The sequence below is a fragment of the Maniola hyperantus genome, chromosome 25 (genome assembly GCF_902806685.2).
Source record: "Maniola hyperantus chromosome 25, iAphHyp1.2, whole genome shotgun sequence".
NCBI lineage: Eukaryota > Metazoa > Arthropoda > Insecta > Lepidoptera > Nymphalidae > Maniola > Maniola hyperantus.
Genome location: NC_048560.1, coordinates 813538 through 835359, shown reverse-complemented (window position 1 = coordinate 835359; position 21822 = coordinate 813538). Strand labels below are relative to the sequence as shown.

The following is a 21822-nucleotide window of genomic DNA, read 5'->3' as shown; positions in this document are numbered from 1 at the left end:
CGTGGATTTAAGTTTTTAAAAATACCGTGGAAACTCTTTAATTTTCCGGGATAAAAAGTGGCCTATGTCACTCTCCGTCCTTTCAACTATCTCTATGCCAAAAATCAAGTCGATTGGTTGCTTAGTTAGGGCGTGAAGCAAGAACAAACGAACACACTTTCGCATTTATAATATTAGTATAGAAGTATAAACTAGCTTATTGCCGCAATTTCGTTATCGTGGATATCGTGGATTTATCAAGACACGTAAAAAACGACTTGTATTGACTTACTGTTCTATTTACATATAGTCTAACTAAACCATGAGGATAACGCCGCAACGGAACAAGATCTACGTGATTTTTTGCATGGATAATATGAGTTAAAGATTTATAGAAAGACTAGCTTAGACTTCGTCCGCGTGGACTACACAAATTTCAAATCCCTATTTTAGCCCCTTTAGGGTGAAATTTTCAAAAATCCTTTCTTAGCGGATATGCCTACGCTACGTCATAAAAGCTATCTGTACATGCCAAATTTCAGCCAGATCCGTCCAGTTGTTTGAGCTGTGCGTTGATAGATCAGTCAGCTTTTCCTTTTATATACATATGTAGACATAGGCTACTTTTTATCCCGGAAAATCAAAGAGTTCCCGCGGGTTTTTTTAAAAACTTAGGTAAATCCGAGCGGATGAAATCACTAGAATCATCTACTATCTAGTCTTATCACAAGGGCGCCGCTGGATGGCGCCGGCGCGCGGCGCGGTGCCAGACCATGGCGTATATAAATCCCTACAAGAGATATATGTCCAGCAGTGGACGCCTTTCGGTTGATGGTGAACGAAATCGCGGGAAAAAGCTAATTGTTTGACGTAGTGATTTAAGAAATTAATTACTTAAGAACTTCATAATTTAATGACTTCGTGTAATTAAATTATGAACTTTAAGATAACCGACTATAAATTAAATTAAAACCACTTAGAGAAAGTCTTTCATAATCCAAAAACTCACATAAAAGAAAACGTCGGTCGTCCTCTGTTAAATAAAAGCAAACGACGCCTTTTCTTTTAAAAGAGGTTTCAATTTAAAAAGTGGATGGAACACTTTTGAAAGTTACGATTTCTTGCCGTCTCCCTCGTTAAGCGTCAGTTAACTTTTTGCTCATGTTCCGATAATTCTATAATAGTTAGCGGACAGAATTAAGATCACATTCAAAAGAATACTGAATGGGATTACTTTATCTCTCTCTACTCTTTGTACTTCGAAAGGATTTTACTTTTGCGACGTTTTGCCTTTTTTATGGTTCAAAAAAAACGAAACCCTTATAGGATCACTTTGTTGTCTGTCGGTCTGTCAAGAAACCAACAGACTACTTCCCGTTGGCCTAGAATCATGAAATTTGACAGGCAGTCTTATAGCAGACATAAGGGGTGAACTTAGGGTTACATCACACAAAAAAAAATTGTTATCATGAACTAATAAGTAGTGTTTTCAATTTTTGAAGTAACATAACTATATCAAGTGGGGTATCATATGAAAAGGCTTTACCTGTAGATTCTAAAACAGATTTTTATTTATTTTTATGCATCATAGTTTTTGAATTATCGTGCAAAATGTCGAAAACATACGACTGTAATATGGAACCCTTAGTGCGCGAGCCTGACTCGCACTTGGCCGGTTTTTACTCTAAACATTGGTACAAATGTTGGGAACGCCAATATTGACCGGATTATAATATAATTTATATCCCGTAGTTTGAAATATACTTTAGACACAATTCAAATCTAGATTCTAGAGTCATCTTAACTTTTAAGATGGTTTTTAGTATAGGGGGTGACTAAACGTAAGACGGTACAGTAAATGAATTGTCGTTTTGTGGTTTGAATTAAGTAATTGTAGTTCTGTTTGAGTAAATATCGTTTATTGAGTAAATAATGTGATTATTTGTATAAAAAGACAGCATGCATATTTCGGTATACTTACATTTGACATGCATAAATTTAAAACACACAATGCTGATTCTGAGCACAACTAAATTTTAGAGCATTCGCATTCTCTTCTTACTTAATACAATATGAAAAGGACAGACACAGTTTAACAGTTTTAAGTTTAATTTAGAGCCGTCAAACCTCGTGACTCTAGCTGCCAATCGCGAGCCTTTTGTTTAAATTTGTAACGTGCACTAGAATTTAGAGTCTTTGAATGTAAAATTCATGTTCCGTCCTTTTTTAGCAATATTAAAAAGAAGAAGATGCAGATACTCTAAATTTAGTTTAGCGAAAAACAACAGAATCAGCGCCAATTAAAACTGTTTATTGAGGATCTTCTTTTAAAAGTAATTTAATAATATTTAAATGCAAAGGTTTATTAATCGAGTTCTTAAACGATAGTAAATATACATCCTGATTTAGTAAAAAGAGTAATATATACAAAAATAGTTTCAAGTTTTTTTTCTACCATTTTCAATTTTTGTTTTTCTATGGCTCTGAAGATACAATACAAACTCTGGCGAGCATTTCTGCAGGTATTGGGGAACTTATCGATTTAAAAAGAAGATCTTCAAATAAGATAATTTTAAATTTACAAAAATATTTGTAGTAGTATAAGATAATAATATATTGATCAATTCTTATATGAAATCTTTCTCATCAAAACAAACTTGAGACTAATTAATTTTATATCAACTTCACATGCTCTTAAAATAATTGATCTTTATATTATATTAATTAACATACTACGCCAGTAAAAAAAATTAGGACATCCAATTTTTTCTATTGTAAATGTAATGTCAAGTCGCGATTTATCTATTGTAAAAGTTTTGCACTTGACTGCGAACTCATCTGATGGTAAGAGTCCATCACTGAAATTCATAGTCAAGATAGGGGCTTCTTTAGGGGACCATTCAGACGACATATTGTGTTATATTCAACCATAATGCATTGCATAAAGGTTGAATATTAACAAGTCTGAATGGCCCCCTAAAGAAGCCCTTATTTTAACTATGAATTCCAGTATAAAACGTATAGAAGTAAGTAATATCAAACTGGCGTATTATGCAACATTTCAAAAAAGGTATAGCACAATAATTTTATTAAAAAAATAATGTTTTTCACTTACATGTGTAGTCCCAACTGTCCTGGTCATTTTTGAATACATTCAGTCTTTCAGGCTGAAACAAAACAAACAAATTAATGTTAATATATACATATAATTATGTATGAACATAGTAAAAAAGAAAGAAAGAAAGAAAACACTTTTATTTATACAATTGTGCCACACAAGCTCTGGTTACTCCGAGCTATTATATATTCTTCCACCTGAGAACAAGCAACAGAAGCGCCGGAACAAACTGTCATATTGTGTGGCACAACCCGAAAAAAGGGTCCCAGCTCAGCATTATGCTGTATGCCTGCTGTGAAAGCAAAGTGAAGTGTAAAAGCTGTGATAGACTAGTGGTTAAGACGTCCGCCTCCTAATCGAAGGTCAGGGGTTTGGTCCCGGGCAAGCAACTCTAACTTTTCGGTGTTATGTGCGTTTTAAGTAATTAAATATCACTTGCTTTAACGGTGAAGGCTGCATGCCTGAGAGTTCTCCATAATGATCTCAAAGGTGTGTGAAGTCTGCCAATCAGCATTTGACCATGTTCAAAACCCTTCTCACTCTAAGAGGGGACCGGTGCTCTGTAGTAATCATGATGTCTGTCTGTGTGCTAGCTTTTCACGGCCCAACTGTTTTTGATGAAATTTGGTACAGAGTTAGCTTTCAGCCCATGGATGGACATAGGCTACTTTTTGTCCCGAAAAATCAAAGAGGTCCCACGCGATTTTTCCTAAACGAAAAAAATCCTAATACAACGCGGACGAAGTCAAGGGCATCATCAAGTATTGACATGAAAATGACAAAATGTGCGTTAGGTTGCTTTCCTACAAATCCCTTATTTCTAAAAATTTATGGGTTAGGTCACTTTTGCACTTGCAACCACAAGTAAGACATACAAACAAATTACTAACAATAAACAACACCAAGGCCGGCGTCTATCCGTTGGTAACATTTGCCAAATCCCCGAAACCATCCGATCGTCGTGTGTGCAGCCAAAATGTTGCGATGCGAGCTCAAGAGTACTCGAGACAGACTTATCTGCTTTATGAATGGATGCTGATAAATATGCATGCTATTTGCCATGAAATAACAATCAATGTAAATATTTTGCCGGTTTTGCAAGCGAAATGTTTTTGCGACGCACTCTTTCCTCAATCGCATTTGTCATCAATTTAATACGCTTCATCAGAAAGATCGACAGCTAAATATTTTTAATTCTACGACAACCTGCTTTCGTCGTAACGTCATTGTCTCCCTACGAAAGGGAGCTAATTAATCAGTTTGTAATAAGACTTAATCGATTTAACGTGCTAATTCCTTATTACATTTTGCTTTACTTTACTGCCTTTTAAAGTCATAACATCATTGTACCTAAATCTTTTGTACTAGCCAGTTGTCAACGTTTATGCTATGTGTCCTTTAGTTATAAATCCTTTTGTATGTAAATACTTGTGTATGTGTAAATGTTGTTGGTTAGTCAAATTAAAAAAAAAAAAAAAAATTAGTTAAACATAAAGTTTTCATAAGTGATCATCTTTTATACCCTAATTTAACATATCAAAATTATTGATTGATTAAGTTCTAAAGTTATCAGTCAGTGCCATTTTTGTAGATAGTTAAATTAAGATTTCTGCATGTATAGTAGCGGGAGGGCGGGCGGTGCATATCGCATAAAAAACCTAAAACCACGCGGGCGAAGTCGGCTATCATCTAGTCACACTAATATTATAAAGGCACATGTGTATGTGTGTGCGTGTGTGTACGTTTGGTACTCTTTTACGCAAAAACTACTAGACGGATTCGGCTGAAATTTGGAATGGAGATAGTGTATACCCTGACTTAGGACATAGCCCACTTTTTGTCCCGGAAAATGAAAGAGTTCTCGAAGCATTATGAAAACCTATATCCACGCGTATCATCCAGTCAGCTCCCTTATAAATTATAATTCTTTATTTGCATTATAAATGCGAAAGGGTGTTTGTTTGTTGGTTTGTCCTTCAATCACGTCGCAACGGTGCAACGGATTGACGTGATTTTTTGCATGGGTATAGATAAAGACCTGGAGAGTGATATAGGCTACTTTTTATCCCGGAAACTCAAGCAGTTTCCCACGGGATTTTTTTAAACCTAATTCCACGCGGACGAAGTCGAGGGCATCAGCCAGTTAGAAAATAAATGAGCCTGTCTATTGGTTATGAATCTATCTGTAGGTAATATATTGACTATGAGCCGAGCCAACAACAATCTATCACCTAACTCAATTACGGCAGAAATTGAACCAGCCAGCCCAATCGCACTAATAGTGGATCTATATACCTAATATCGATCTCCATACAAATTAAATTCGAAAGTGTGTCTGCCTGTATATATACCTATATGTCTCTCATGATCATAATTATACAGTGCGCGGCCGAAAGTAATGTGCATTGGCCTTTGTTCAGTAAAGCCAGTTGTTTTTCAGGATTTTCAGCTAGCAATACAAGCCACTCTCGCGCCGAACACCGGACTATCCTGATTGGTGGATAGCACTGATATATTCGCATCACACGTCATAAGTGATGCATTAACTGTCCGTTGCAAGTCACCGTGCGTCACCGTCGTACAGACATACAGAGTTCTTCCCACGCCGTGCGTAAAATATACAACTACAAAAACATTCGAATCCCACGTTTTACCCCACCGGTGGACAATTGTGCTGTGCCGTGCCCATCCCTTTGTGTGCTGGTGATTTTTGGACGTTCCAAATCAAGCGGTAAGTGGTAGTTTTGTAAGTTGTAGATTTTGGGAAACTCTGAGCAACTGAACACCCTTTTTCCTAATTTTTGATAATTATTATTGGTCCTTCGATAGCTCTCCAACAGCCTTTAGGATGACATTTCGGCTTTGTTGAGCGTTGTCACTCATCACATAATTTTTTTTAAAATCCCATGGGAACTCTATGCCAAAAACTCAGGTCAATTGGTTGCTTAGTTAGGGCGTGAAGGAAGGACAAACAAACAAACATACTTTCGGATTTAGATAAATACTAGCTGATGCCCGCGACTTCGTACGCGTGGATTTAGGTTTTTAAAAATCCCGTGGGAACTATTTGATGTGCCGGGATAAAAGTAGCCTATGACACTCTCCAGGTCTTTAACTATACCCATGCAAAAAATCACGTCAATCCGTTTCTCCGTTGCGATGTGATTGAAGGACAAACCAACAAACCAACAGAATAACAAACCAACAAACCAATAAACCAACAAACAAAAAAAACAAACACACTTTCATATTTATAATATACTAGCTGATGTCCGCAACTTCGTCCGCGTGGAATTAGGTTTTTTAAAAATCCCGTGGGAACTCTTTGATTTTCTTGGATAAAAAGTAGCCTATGTCACTCTCCAGGTCTTTATCTATACCTATGCAAAAAATCACGTCAATCTGTTGCACCGTTGCGAAGTGATTGAAGGACAAACCAACAAACAAACACACTTTCGCATTTATATAAGGGTACGGTTGTAGGTACTGATGGGTACTGATATAGTTTCAAAAATTTCATTGTATTATGTAAAATATAAAGCAATTTCCATAGTCTTGAGCAGTTTGCGTAATCGGCTTGGGAGCTCACTACATATTGAGGGAGGAGTTTAAAAGCATAGAGAAAGTAGATACGACGTAATTTGAAATTTAAATATATGAACCGGCAAGTAGCGACTAGTGGGGGAAACAAGTTGAGACTCTTGGCGGTAAGCCCTTTCTTAAACCTTCGGGCTTTCATCTCACTACCAAACTGATTTTCAAACTCCTACCTAATCCATACTATCCATATCCATGAAATTTGGCATGCATATAGCTATTATAACGTAGGCATCCGCTAAGAAAGGATTTTTGAAAACTCAACCCCTAAGGGGGTGAAATAGGGGTTTGAAATTTATATCGTCCACGTGGACGAAGTCGCGAGCATAAGCTAGTCATCTAAATACGTAAGTAAAGCCGGTTTGTCATACATGTATAATCAAAAAATAGAAAAATAGGACACGATAGGTAGAAGACAGACAGATAGACAGAAAGACAACGACGAACTTTTGAGGCACAAAAACCTAAAAATGAATAGGTGTGTGTAAATGAATTACACAATTTATAAATGTTGAATCAGATACAGAAACCAAGTTATCTGGATATAATTTATGTTGCAGCGCAGCAAAAAATGGCGTTAAACTCGGCGCTCTCACTGCCACCCGCTTCCGAATTTCCGATTAGCGGAAAATAAAATATACGACGGAAGGGACCTCCCGGAAACGGGCCTAGCCTCGGGTAATGTTGAACATGCCAAATGGAAAATTTCAGTTATTTCTTTTATATGTATTCGTAAATTAGCTGATACCCGCACTCCGTCCGTATAGATTTCATCATCATCATCATCTGCCTGTGGACGTCCACTGTTGGACCATAGGCCTTCCCTAAAGAGCGCCACCACACCCGGTCCTCAGCATTCCTCGTCCAGCCACTTCCCGCCAACCTCGGTCGTCCATCGTGCTGGAGGGCGTCCCACACTACGCTTGCTTAAACGCGGTCTCCACTCAAGGAGTTTCCGGCTCCAACGGCCATCGCCTCTACGACAGGCATGACCTGCCCACTGCCACTTCAGCTTGCTAAGCCGCATAGATTTAGATTCTTCAAAATCCCTCTTCGATTTTAGCTTACGAGTATGTCATTTTCCAAATCTATATATAGGATCTGGCACAACTGGCGGTCGAAGTACACCAGACGAGACACCCAGGTGGTGAGGGTGAAATTGTTTGCGGTGGCGTGCGGTGCGGTTGTAGAAAAAGGAGGAGTAACTCCCCATTATAGAGGCGATAGAACACGCAAAGAGAGCTTACGTCTCTACGGTATTCCAGGCTTTCTAACGAGCCGGTTAGTTTGGGATCGTCCACAAGTCAAACAGCCCGCCAGTTTGGATCCGATCAAAAGGAAGGAGTTAGCAACTTGGCACGCAGATACCAATTATGACGTAGGCATCCGCTAAGAAAGGATTTTTAAAATTTCATCCCCTAAGGGGGTAAAATAGGGGTTTGAAAGTGTAGTCCACGTGGACGAAGTCGCGTAAGCTAGTCTTTAACAGAAAAGTGAAGTTTATAAAAATGTAAAAATAGAATCACGAAATAGCTGTTACACTTTTCATCAATGAAAAATAGTCGTTACAAAAGGCACATTTTTTGATATTTTACAATAACAATGTATTTTTCATGTCGCGTCGCCATTAAATGCCCATTGTAGGGCACGTTTAGGATTTCGGCGCGAGTTTTTCTCCGTCGGAAGTGAAGTTACGGCGCCTTTTGTATATTAAACGGTGTCAAAAGGGTCGTTCCGGACCCCACGCGATTTGTAGGGGACGTTTCGGGGACAATATTATAAATGAATATTTATTAGCGCACCAGACAAAGAACGTGTTTTTTGTTTTGCTTTTATGAACCACACTTCCGACGACCTCCCAGGCGCAGTGGTGAGCTCTGTGGTCTTATTAGTGAAAGATCCGGGGTTCGATTCCCGGCAGGGGAAATTCGGATTTTTTTAATTTCTGGTTTGGTTCAGCCGTGGCTAGTTACCACCCTGCCGGAAAAGCCGTGCCGCCAAGCGATTTAGCGTTCCGGTGCGATGCTCTGTAGAAACCAAAGGGGTTTAATAAAAAAAACTGTCATACCCCATCCAGGTTAACCCGCTTCCATCTTAGACTGCATCATCACTTACCACCAGGTGAAATTGCAGTCAGGACTAACTTTAATTAAAAAAAAAGACTTTGACATTGACTTATATATTACTTCGTAGTTCGTATGGACAGGGCTATTGAACAAACAAAATGGCACCGACTCAGTGGTGCTTTAGCACCAGTGCAACCTCTGTGACGTCTGGATTTCAAACAAGTCGTTCATTCACGCCATGTGAATTTTTATTTTATTTTATTTATTTATCTATTTTTTTGTTTTATTTAGAATTTATTATTAAGTAATAGTTAGTTTGATACTCAATAAGTGTTTTGTAAATTAGAAAAAGCTTATGTAACAGGGAAGGCACTGGCTCCCATGACACAGTTTCTACTTCTTTGGGAGCCAGTGGTCAAAGTCTTATGTGCTAAATCTTTTTGCACATAAAGATATTATTTATTTATTTATTTTATTTATTAGTATCTAAGAGGTCACGCTGATTTATTTGGTTCCAAAACCGCGAAAAATTTTGTTCGCTTGACCATATCTTGTCGTTTATATAGATGCTCGGAGACCTCGCTTTGCTCTGTCAATTAACAACTTTCGTTTCCCTATTGGATAACTTATAAGTTGTAACTTAAATCAATCACTTAACGGTTCGGGAGCCAGCGAAGTATAAACTTAACACGTATTGCACCAGTTTACAGTTAGCCGTTAGCGCCAAGTTAACGTTAACATCGATTATTAACTTTCAAAGTTATCCCCGCTTCAATTAAGGTGCTGGATGAAACTTTGAGAGCTTTATAGCGTAGATTCCGAAACGATATGGATGCTTGAATAAATGTCGGTGACTAGAGAACGCGACAGGTCGAAATGACAATCGGGGTATGAGGCGTGTGGACGCCCCGCACGTCACCCGCACCGGGTTAGCGGGGGCTGTGCGAGAGTGCGGGGCGTTCCCTCCCTGATTGCCATCTCGACCTTGCAGTATAGATAGGTGACCGATTTTGGCTTTTTTGTTTCTTTTTGCCTGGAAATTATTCTGCAAAAAAAAGGGTTCACTAATGATTAACAAAAAACGTATAACAAATGATCATTTAAACAAAAACGTTTCAAGAACTAATCAGATAAAAAACGTCGTATTCCGAAAACATATCATTTTTTGCGTGGTTTCAAAACAAAAAAAACCTAAGCCATCCGAGTCGGAGTGCCCCAAGACCCGAGCTCGCTTCGCTCGCTCTTACATCATAAGTTCTCTGTGACTAATATCACTATACATACAAGTTCCTTTATCATTTGAATCATTTTGAAAATTCTTTCATTGTTACTCTCCGTCCTTTCAACTATCTCCATGCCAAAAATCAAGTCGATTGGTTGCTTAGCTAGGACGTGAAAGAAGGACAAACAAACATACTTTCTCAATTAGATAAATATCCATACTAATATTATAAATGCGAAAGTGTGTCTGTCTGTCTGTCTGCTAGCCTTTCACGGCCCATCCGTTCAACCAATTTTGACGAAATTTGGTACAGACATAGCTTGCATACCGGGGAAGGACATAGGCTACCTTTTATCCCGGAAAATCAAAGAGTTCCCTCGGGATTTTTAAAAACTGAAATCCACGCGGACGAAGTCGCGGGCATCATCTAGTAAAAAATAAGTAGTTGTACACACCTTAGCAAATTCAATCTTGAGTGTGCAGCATCCGGAGTATATATCGCAGCCGTGTAGCGCCTCTTTCGCTCGCGTCGCCGACTCGATGCTCTCGAACTTGTGGCGATGGGTTAAGGTTCATATTGCTTTGGCAAGATTTATACACAAAAAAATTTACAAGTCTTAGGTAATAAATAGATCTCTTTACATGACTGCCCAAAAAGGAGTGTCCCAAAGTTTTCAGGGTTCATGTAGGTATATAAGAAAGAAAGAAAGTAAAAGAAAGATAGAAAAACTTTTATTTTCCAAACTGTGCCACACATCACATCTTATAACTGAGAGCTGGTTATCCCGACGCTTCTTCCACCTGAGCATAAGCCCAACGTGCTTCAAGCAAAAGAAGCGCCGGAACAAACTGTCATGTATGTGTGTACATGTGAGTTTCTTTATTGGTGTAAGAGTGGTGGTGGTGCGTATTGCTTGCCTGGTGGCTGGTTTTTCCTGCATGTTTAGCAGTGGGAGGGTGGGCGGTGCATGTCGCATGCTGCATGTTGCACCATACAGATTCGACCTGTTTCAGCAGATTATAAAAAACTAGCTTATGCTCGCGACTTCGTCCGCGTGGACTACAAAATTTCAAAACCCTATTTCACCCCCTTAGGAGTAGAATTTTCAAAAATCCTTTCTTAGCGGATGCCTACGTCATAATAGCTATCTGCATGCCAAATTTCAGCCCGATCCGTCCAGTAGTTTGAGCTGTGCGTTGATAGATCAGTCAGTCAGTCAGTCAGTCAGTCAGTCAGTCAGTCAGTCACCTTTTCCTTTTATATATATAGATTTAGTTTTTGGTTCATTGTATATCATGCAAAGTAACGCCTGCTTCTATACAACACTAGGCTGAAAAGACACGTACTTAAATACATGAGATACACAATGTGAGAGTAAAATCTTCAAACTGCATTAGCTAAACCGGGCAGATGGCGACGGCGACGTGATATCAAACGGCGATTACCATCGAAGAGATTCCGCTATCATTCAACGTTTCAGACCATCAACCGCTAGCGAAGGTTTTACATCTCATCATATCATTAAGATTGCGACCCGAGCCATAAGCGAGCGATTTTCCTTTTATTACACAACTGCAATAAAAAAGTTTCTTTTTCTCAGACATCCGCTAAGAAAGGATTTTTTTAATTCAACACCTAATAGGATAAAATAGGAGTTTGAAATTTGTGTAGTCCACGCGGACGAAGTCGCTGGCATAAGCTAGTTCCACCATAACTTCTAAAATATACCTGAACAGATTTGGATGTATAGGGTATTGTTAGAATCCTTACATCATCCCAAGGCTACAATTTAAAAAAAAATTACTATGGCAACTGTATAAGAAAAATTTATAACCATTTATTATATTATTTATTCTGTCGCATTAGTACTACCCTGTAAGGACAGTGCACATTATGGTATAATAATAAATAATAATAGTTTTTTTTTTTTTGTTCCTCTTACTTTAATTTTCGTAGTTCCTGTTATTTTAATTTCTGTTGTTTCTGTTATTCTATCGTTTTTTGTTTCTGTTACTTTATAATCTGTTCTTTATCTTATTTTATTTTATTTCTGTTGTTCCTGTTATTTGATTTTCTGTTACTGTTACTTTAATTTTTTTGTTGCTTCTGTTATTTTATTGTTTGTTTTTTTTTAAATATGATAAAAATGAGAAAAATAAAGAAATGAGAGATATAAAATAATAATAATAATAATTATAAGAAGCGCACCATACGCGGCCAAAACGACCTTGTTACCGCGGACTGCAAATGAAATCATGAGTGAAAACCCAACTCCAGAAGGTCTAAAGCGCTGGATAAATCATGTCGCTTGCGCGTTTTTCTGAGAAGGTTTCTACGATGTTTTTTTTTAATTTTAATTTAACTAAACTATGCAACTACTACTGAATAACTATCATTATGTAATAAAATATTTTTTTTTTTTTTTTAGAATAAGAATTAACAAAATCGAACGCGTTTTCTCGCCTCCTTTCAATATATTAATATGAAAGCATGAAATATTCCTTCCGCTTCTCCTATCACAAACTTCCGCCCCTAACGTCAAAGTCTCCGACCATAGCGAGTGTAATTTCGGTCGGAACTTTGGGCAAATTTGAATAAAACCGCCGTCCGTCGCCGAAAAGGGAAAAAAAATAATTACACCGTAAAAAGTTACATCATGAAAAGTTGCCACGCGAAGTTTCCAAACAAACAGTTGCCAGCTATGGATGCATAATATTATAACGTTTAGGTGGAGAACTTTATTATTTAACTAGCTTATGCTCGCGACTTCGTCCGCGTGGACTACATAAATTTCAACCCACTATTTTACTCCTTTAGGGATTGAATTTTCAAAAATCCCTTCTTAGCGGATGTCATAATAGCTATCTGCATGCCAAATTTTATTCCGATCCGTCCAGTAGTTTGAGCAGTGCGTTGATAGATCAGTCAGTCAGTCCTGTGATGGTACGAAAAAGTAGAGTAGTTCAGGTTATGAATACGAGTCGAAAAAGACGACCTAAAAATAAAACCTGAAAGTTTTCCAATACCACGTGTATTGGAAAATACTCGCTAGAATTAGTTCTATTGAAAACGTGAACAAATAGTGAAACGTATGCAAGATCGCCTATCACTATATTGTATTTTAAAAAGAAAAAAATAACTAACAGACATTGACTTATATATTACTTCGTAGTTCGTATGGACAGGGCCATTGAACAATCAAAATGGCACCGACTCAGTGGTGCTTTAGCACCAATGCAACCTCAGTGACGTCTTGATTTCAAACGGGTCGTTCATTAGTTTTGGTGGCGCTGATTTATTCGGTTCCAAAACCGTGAAAAATTTTGTTCGCTTGAGCATATCTTGTCATTTATATCGATGCTAACAGATATATTATTACCAACATATAGTCCAAACCGCCCCTAGGTCTAGAAACTTGAGGTTTTACATTTAGGTTCTCTCTGTAATGACCCCATTAAGAAACGTTATAATAGAAATTTTAAAAGGACCCTTAAAAAATTTAATCCATACGGATGAAATCGCGGGCATCAGCTTATCTCAGCTTGTGAACAATCAGTTGCTAGATTTTGTATGTAGATTTCCACTACTAAGAAAGGATTTTCAAAAGTTCCCCTTATGCGAAGTCGGGGCGAATAAACTACGGAAAACTAAATCGCTGAAATTAGATTCATTGAAAACGTGAACAAATAACGAACGTATGAAAGATAGCGTACTCTAAACAATAAATATTGGAATAATTTGAACTAGATATAAACTTTTTTCACGTCTGCCTCGCGCGCGGGTCAGTGGACGACTGACCTTGATATAGATCATTGAGACAGTCTGCATCTTACACCGTGGTGTAATTCGGGGGAAACAAAATACGTTGTTCGCGGGTACATAACTAAACAGAGTCTCAAATTTATCTTTTTACAACATTTTGAACTTTATGATAATGAATAATATGATATTACATAACGGGGTTCGATGAAGCCATCTAGACAGAGCAATCTTGCGGTAGTTGCGGGACGAAGTAGCGACCCAAACTGGCCTAAGTAGTTAGAACCCTATGTTGAAGGGTCATCGTGGTCGTCATTTACCACGAGATCAAAGGCTTCGAACTACTGTGTCTGTTTTCATACTGTGACTGAACACTGCTGACAAAGTGAATAGGAAATAGTGGTATAAGAAAACTTAAATTCCGGATAACTATAACAATTGAACAGAGCTACTTTTTGCGTGAAAACTGCTCCAAAACTTAGTGAAAAATATCGACCTTTCGTGGAGAGTCTATTCATAATGTATCACGATTTACAATATGACAACTCGACATTAATTTAGCATCTCTGTCTTGGCAAATAAATAATTATGTATCTATTTCATGTTGGCTTTATGGTAACTAAAGTATGATATAATACGAAACACCACGAAAAACTTTATTATGTAACTATTCTATCTTATTCTCTCGCAAGCTAAATCCTAAAGATGTACATAATATGTTGTCTCTTTTAAGTGACAGGTTTTTGTTTCATCAAGTTTCAAAGCGCAACAGTACCAAAAAGTTTTCACTTCAAAAAGATCATGAAGAACTTGAACGAATACCACACCTGCAACACGTTACTCTATCGTTACTCTACGGTGTAAGTGTCGGTCGGTATTTATAAACCACGTGCTCACAATATTTCATCGCCATACATTTTTTCAAACGCTTCAAACGTAAATCAAGCGCTGAAACCGTTTTATTTGTTTGATTTAAGCTCGCTCGGTTGCATGATTTTCACTATTCCCTAGATTTGCGAATAATATATTAAATAGCAATTTGTTTGAGGTTTATTCGCGAGGTAATAGATCTTATTAGTTTAGTAATCTGTTGAAATATAACTTAAATTTGAAACTTCTGTATTATCTATAATCCATACTTCCATACTTAATCCATACTAATTTCGAAAGTGTGTCTGTCTGTCTGTCTGCTAGCTTTTCACGGCCCAACAGTTTTACCGATTTTGATGAAATTTGGTACAGAGTTAGCTTATAATATCCCGGGAAAGAACATAGGCTACTGTTTATCCCGGAAAATTAAGGAGTTCCCCCGGGATTTTTGAAAAACCTAAATCCACGCGGACGAAGTCACGGACATCTTCTAGTATATTATTATAAATGCGAAAGTGTGTCTGTCTGTTTGCTAGCTTTTCACGGCCTAACAGTTTTACCGATTTTGATGAAATTTGGTACATAGTTAGCTTACATCCCGGGGAAGAACATAACCCGATATTTTTACCCCGAAAAATCAAAGAGTTCCCCGAGATTTTTGAAAAACCTAAATCCACGCGAACGAAGTCGCGGGTATCATTTAGTGCAACATAAAATACAATATCATGTAGAAATGTGAACCTCCCATTTTGAAAATAGGCTAAATCTTCAAACACATTCTCGTACATAACTCATTCATTCAGGATTGTTAAACGATATTTGTTCAACAACATATCTTTAGATTTTATAGCCTTTTACCTATTGAGTAATTCGCCTAGTTAAATTGCCTCTTATTTCTTAGGCAATAAAGTTCAAAATAAACTTTAAATATTAAAACCGATACCGATTTTATTATAGTGCTTAAGATGTCAATGCCAATATCATTCCAGAACGAACTATAAAGGCCTGAACAGAAACAACAAACAAGATAAATCCAAAGTTATGAATACACAAAAGACTAGATTTTGACTTGGCTTTAGATTTTTTAAATCCCGTGGGTACGACTCTTTGATTTTCCGGGGTAAAAAGTAGCCTTTGTCCGTCCCCGGAATGTAAACTAACTCTGTACTAAATTTCATCAAAATCGGTTAAGTAGGTAGGCCGTGAAAAGCTAGCAGACGGATAGAAAGATACACTTTCGCATTTATAATATTAAGTATGGATAACATTCGGGTATAATCCAGCTATCTATAGTACGCAGCAGAAAGTAATGTACATCGACCTTTAAAAGGAGATAGCGGATTTGTAGCGCATTGTCTCTATCGTTGAAACCGGCAAAACGTCATTTAGCTGTGAGTGACAGAGACAACGCTCTACAAACCCGAAATGTCATGCTAAAGGCCGATGTACATTATTTTCGGCCGCGTACTCTACATAATACGTATGAGTAAAATAACTTTCAGAATCGGATCATTAGTTTCGGAGATTACCTACACCCTACATCCAAAATTATAACTTTGCCTCTATATTACTTAGATATCGTATCGCAATCGTATCGTAATCGCACAGTAAAAAGAAGCCTCATAACCCATTTCCCCATTATATTATCCACCTGTTGTCCTCCATTCGGATACAAAATACTACCCGTTTATTTTGCAGACTAACTTCAATCATATTCCATTTACATTAAGACTTACTTTTCAATATAAAAAAAGACAAACCAATTTTACTCGATAGAGTAATTTCAATGATATTGTAATTATTTTAAGACTCAATTTCGAATGCCTGAATAGAACAGGTATGAATATGGCTATGTATATTTTTTTATAAAAAGAAAACTGGCCACTATCAAACATTAAGGCGTGTTTATTTATATCCCCTTTTTACTGCTAACGATATGGGCCATTGCGGTAGCTCGTTAGGGTGCGGTTGCAGTGACAGCGTCTTAAATAAATCCATCAAGTTTAATATGTGTACCTTCAAGTCAAGAGTGAATAGGCATCTTCTAGACAAGCGCACTCCATTTTAGGCTGCATGCTCACTTGCCAGCAGGTCTTATTGCAGCCAAGCGCTAGTCTATAAATAAAAAATCTCAGCAAAGTCGAGCCCTAATCATACTACTAAGAGTAGTCTTTAACATAACAAACGCATTTCCATAAATGATTCAGAATTGAAGTCCGAAATCACTTCAGCAAAACGAAAAAATATGCCAAACTTAAAAATAATTGGTAATCGGGGTATGAGGCAGGGAGACGCCCTGCATACCCGCACGTCACCCGCGCTCGCCCGCACTGGGTTAGCGCGGAGGCTGTGCGGGTGTGCGGGGCTTTCCCTCCTCGATTGCCATCTCGATCTAATACGTACTATAGGTATACTAAGAAGACAGCAATCACTTCGCTTGTGAACCCGCCACGCTACCACTCGCGCCAATCATAACCCAAGGCGGTGAAAAATATACCACCCAGTTTTATGATTCACGCTATTCGCCTAAGAGGTTTAGGTACTTTTTATGTTATTTGTTATTTTTTTAATGTTATTTGTTATTCGAGCTGCCAGTATGAAAGTCACGTTTTGTGTAATATCTATCGCGCGATCCCAGGAGACGCGGGTTCGATTCCTGCCGGTCCGCAATTTTTGATATGTATTTATAATTATGTAGTAAACTGACTGGCTCTATATAGTAAAGGATATTCAACCATCGCCTGCACGCCGTTCTTCTTGAACACGACGATCCTCTGGACCTGCCCGTGCGGCGAGCTGATCGTGTGTACCACGTCCTGAAACAACAGAAAATATACCATTAATCACACTAATATTATAAAGGCGAAATAATTTTAAATACATATCAAAAATTGCGGACAGGCAGGAATCGAATCCGCGTCTCCTGGGATCGGGCTCGACGCTCTGACCATTGGTTTGATACATCCGGCCGCGAAAATTCAAATTTTAGGTAGTTTTTCAAAACCAGTAGACTAATCATACATCGGAAGTTTCTTCTTCTTCGCTCTGGGCTGGTTTCCGCACTTAAACGTTGCCGTCTGTTGTGCGTGCATTGCCCCCCCCCCTCCCCCCAACTCATGACCATAATCCTTCGATGTATGATTAGTCTACTATTTCCGAAAAACTATCTAAAATTTGAATTTTCGCAGCTGGATCTATTGCCTGGAAGAGATCCTGTAGTGATAAGATCGCCCTTTGTTTTAAAGTAACATATCTTGTATTTTTTATTAAGCAATAAAGATATTTAAATAAATAAATATAAGTGGTAAAAGAAGAGCTTCTATTCGAAAAATCATAACAACTAAATGCAGAACCCATTCTGATACAAATAAAATCTAATTTATACCACAATAAAGACCAAAGAGTCCTCAATTATAAACTGCATCCCCCGGAATCCAACGAGCCTCCGCTCTCCGCTTCGGGCAATTTAACGGAGAGAAAAGAAACGGAGAGAGAAAATAGAAAAATAATTTCTATCTCCTCATATTTCCTTTATAAATTCAAGTGCCGGTCATAAACAGAGAATTAATTTTTAACTGCAGTCCGTTGAATACAAAGCTGTTTCACGTTAGTCGCGAATTTTTCATTGCTGAAATTAAAAGTATCTAGAAAGTTATTTCTAACTAGCTTTTGATCGCGACTTGCCATTGATTTAGGTTTTTTTTATTCCATTACAAATGAGCCTTTGGTTGCGACTGACAGCGACCTCACCTGGTGGTAAGTGATGATGCAGTCTAAGATAGAAGCGCGCTAACTTGGGAAATGTATGGCAGTTTTGTTAACACACACAGTTCTCACCGAAAAAAAAGAAAGGAAGGGTTCCGTACAAGAACTAACACTTTTTAATGTTTTTTTTTAATTTCCGTGGTGGTAGTAATATTGAACTTTTTATAATCTGTTGTTATAGCACCAATAGAAAATATGCACATTCTGTAAACAATTCAACTCTCTAGGTATTACGGTTCACGAGACGGACGGATGGACGGACAACGAAGGCTTTAGTAATAGGGATCTAGGCCCCTAGGGTAGTCCACGCGGACGAAGTCGCGGGAATAAGCTAGTTGGAAATAACTTTCTAGATACTTTTAATTTCAGCAATGAAAAATTCGCGACTAACGTGAAACAGCTTTGTATTCAACGGACTGCAGTTAAAAATTAATTCTCTGTTTATGACCGGCACTTGAATTTATAAAGGAAATATGAGGAGATAGAAATTATTATTATAATGTAGCAAAATAAAAGGAAAAGCAATTCTCTTCGACACGTGTCCGGGCCGTCGACTCCGGAAAGGGGAATTTTAATAAAAATCTCGAGTAAACGTCGTCGTCCGACGCAAATGTTATTGGGTTCCATTTCTACAAGTGGTCGCGCCGTATTGCTCGCGAGTCGCGCGTCTATACTCTACACTGAGGTGCAATAAAATTGCAATCGGCATAGCTCGAGTGAAATTTTTGAAAATCGGTAAGGGGGTTTAACATTCAACTACTACTCTCTAGATAATTTTAAATACATATCAAAAAGTGTCGCTTCTAGATGGCATTAATAGTGGCTTCAGTACAGAGTGAACATACAAATTTCAGCCCGATCCGTCCAGTAGTTTGAGTTGTGCGTTGATAGAACAGTCAGTCAGCTTTTTCTTTTACATATATAGATAACTAGCTGTGATAGCCTAGTGGTTCGGACCTCCGCCTTCCAATCGGAGGTCGGGGGTTCGATTCCCGGCACGCACCTCTAACTTTTCGGAGTTATGTGCGTTTTTAATTAATTAAATATCACTTGCTTTAACGGTGAAGAAAAACATCGTAAGGACACCTGCATGCCTGAGAGTTCTCCATAATGTTCTCAAAGGTGTGTGAAGTGTACCAATCCGCACATGGCCAGCGTGGTAGACTATGGCCAAACCCTTCTCACTCTGAGAGAAGACCCGTGCTCTGTAGTGAGCCGGCGATGGGTTGATCATGATGATGATGTGTTAATCCAGGGTAAAATCTATCTTCATTCCAAATTTCGTCCAAATATGACCAGCCGTTTTTGCGTGATTGAGTAACAAACATCGAAACATCCACACTCACATTTATAATATTAAGTAGGATTGCATACTCTACCTCAGCCGTAATACTCTATCTCAGAACATTACGTAGTATATTCAAGTCCATGATAAAACGTAGGTAATTTATTTGGCCGACGTTGCCTGCTTCAAGTAACAGATAGTGAACGCATACGATCTGAATGTCTGAATTCATCTCAAAGCGAATGTACTCCGCTCCGAACATAAATAAACATGCGATACGTCTGTCTGTCATTGATATTTGAGCCTCAATAGCTCAACCGGTATAGGAGTGGACTGAAAACCGAAAGGTCGACGGTTCAAACCCCGTCCGTTGCACTATTGTCGTACCTACTCCTAGCACAAGCTTGACGCTTAGTTGGAGAGGAAAGGCGAATGTTAGTAATTTAATATGGCTAATATTCTTTAAAAAAAAAAAAAAAAATTGTTATCTAACAGAATGTGAACCCTGATCACATGGAAACATACAACAAAATACATACTTCTATACTATTATAATATTACTAGCTGATGCCCGCGACTTCGTCCGCGTGGAATTAGATTTTTTAAAAATCCCGTGGGAACTTTTTGATTTTCTGGGACAAAAAGTAGCTTATGTCACTCTAAAGGTCTTAATCTATACCCATGCAAAAAATCACTTCAATCTGTTGCACCGTTGCGACGCGATTGAAGGACAAACCAACAAACCAACAATCCAACAAACAAACACACTTTCGCATTTACCATTCCATACCATTTCGCATTCCCCGGGATACAAGCTATATCTGTACCAAATTTCGCCAAAATCGGTTGAACGGATGGACCGTGAAAGGCTAGCAGACAGACAGACACACTTTCGCATTTATAATATTATTAGTATGGATTTCTAATCACCCAGAATATATTGGGTATTATATATCCGATATGCAAACACATTTCACTTTGTGTACAAGAGAAAGGGAAATCCATTACCTCTAATGATATTTGGCATATTAATGTTCAGATTACGTATTTTTCGTTTATTTGAGAAAGTAGACAGAGAACATAACATCTTAGGATTCGTGTTTACCGATATTAAGACATTCAAAATTCGGCTTTCAGCCAGCTAGCATTCGTATAGATAATATTACATATCAATCACTTACGCAGACGAAATTAGATAGATAGATAGATAGATAGATAGATAGAAATACTTTATTGCACACAAAAAATATTACATAACTATTACAAAAAACTAAAACTAAAAAATAATTGTATACAAAGGCGGCCTTATTGCTCACAGCAATCTCTACCAGGCAACCTTTGGTGAAAGGAGAAACTAGGTGTGTAGGATAGTACTTACACGCAATACAGAAAAATGAAGTAGTATAATATTATATAATACAATTAACTATTTCAGTAATACATACATAACTATCATACATATACATAACTATTATAAATATCAATATATATACAATCCATAATAGAAATACATATACATATATATATATAACTACATACCTACATATATTATAAAAGACATACATATACGAAATTACTCAGTTTACCAACGCAATGCCATGCCGCTTTTTTTCCCCGCTGGTAAAAATGCTATGAGGCATCCCGCACAAGGGCGGGTATGTGGGACTCACTCGCGGTTTTTTTTTTAACCGTCCGTTTTTTTAGACGTCCTAACCACTAGGAATATCTTGATTATGAATTAAATCCTCGAGTGTAAGTTAATGCCCAGGGAAGTTATCAAGTTACTGTCATTGTGTTACCACTTACCATGTTATCCAAGATGGCGGCAACGCGCCCCGAACTTTGCAGTTTAGAATGCACCGAGCATCGCTATAGTTTGGACATTTGCTGTACCTACTCCATAAAGTTTGGGCACTCAGTTGAAACAGTTCAACTATCTATTACAGTATAGAAATGAACGTGGCAGTAGCTGTGATAGCCTAGTGGTTAAGACGTCCGCCTCCTAATCGCAGGTCAGGGGTTCGATCACGTGAACGAAGTCGCGGGCATCATCTGGTTAATCAGTACCCTTATTATAAATGCGAAAGTGTTTGTTTGTTGGTTTGTCCTTCAATCACGTCGCAACGGTGCAATGCATTGACGTGATTTTTTGCATGGGTA

At 37.9% G+C, this 21822-nt stretch overlaps 1 protein-coding gene across 21 annotated transcripts in view; it reads right to left on the bottom strand.

The window, feature by feature from the left end:
* Positions 1–21822, bottom strand: part of sm (heterogeneous nuclear ribonucleoprotein L) — a 369904-nt gene that overhangs the window by 50259 nt on the left and 297823 nt on the right. For all 21 annotated transcript variants that reach the window (XM_069507183.1, XM_069507198.1, XM_069507201.1 and 18 more), the window contains exons 3-5: positions 17344–17428; positions 10438–10535; positions 3095–3146 (exon numbers count right to left, since the gene is read on the bottom strand). In XM_069507183.1, the coding sequence (XP_069363284.1) occupies positions 3095–3146; positions 10438–10535; positions 17344–17428 (235 nt within the window). The remainder of the gene's footprint in view (positions 1–3094; positions 3147–10437; positions 10536–17343; positions 17429–21822) is intronic.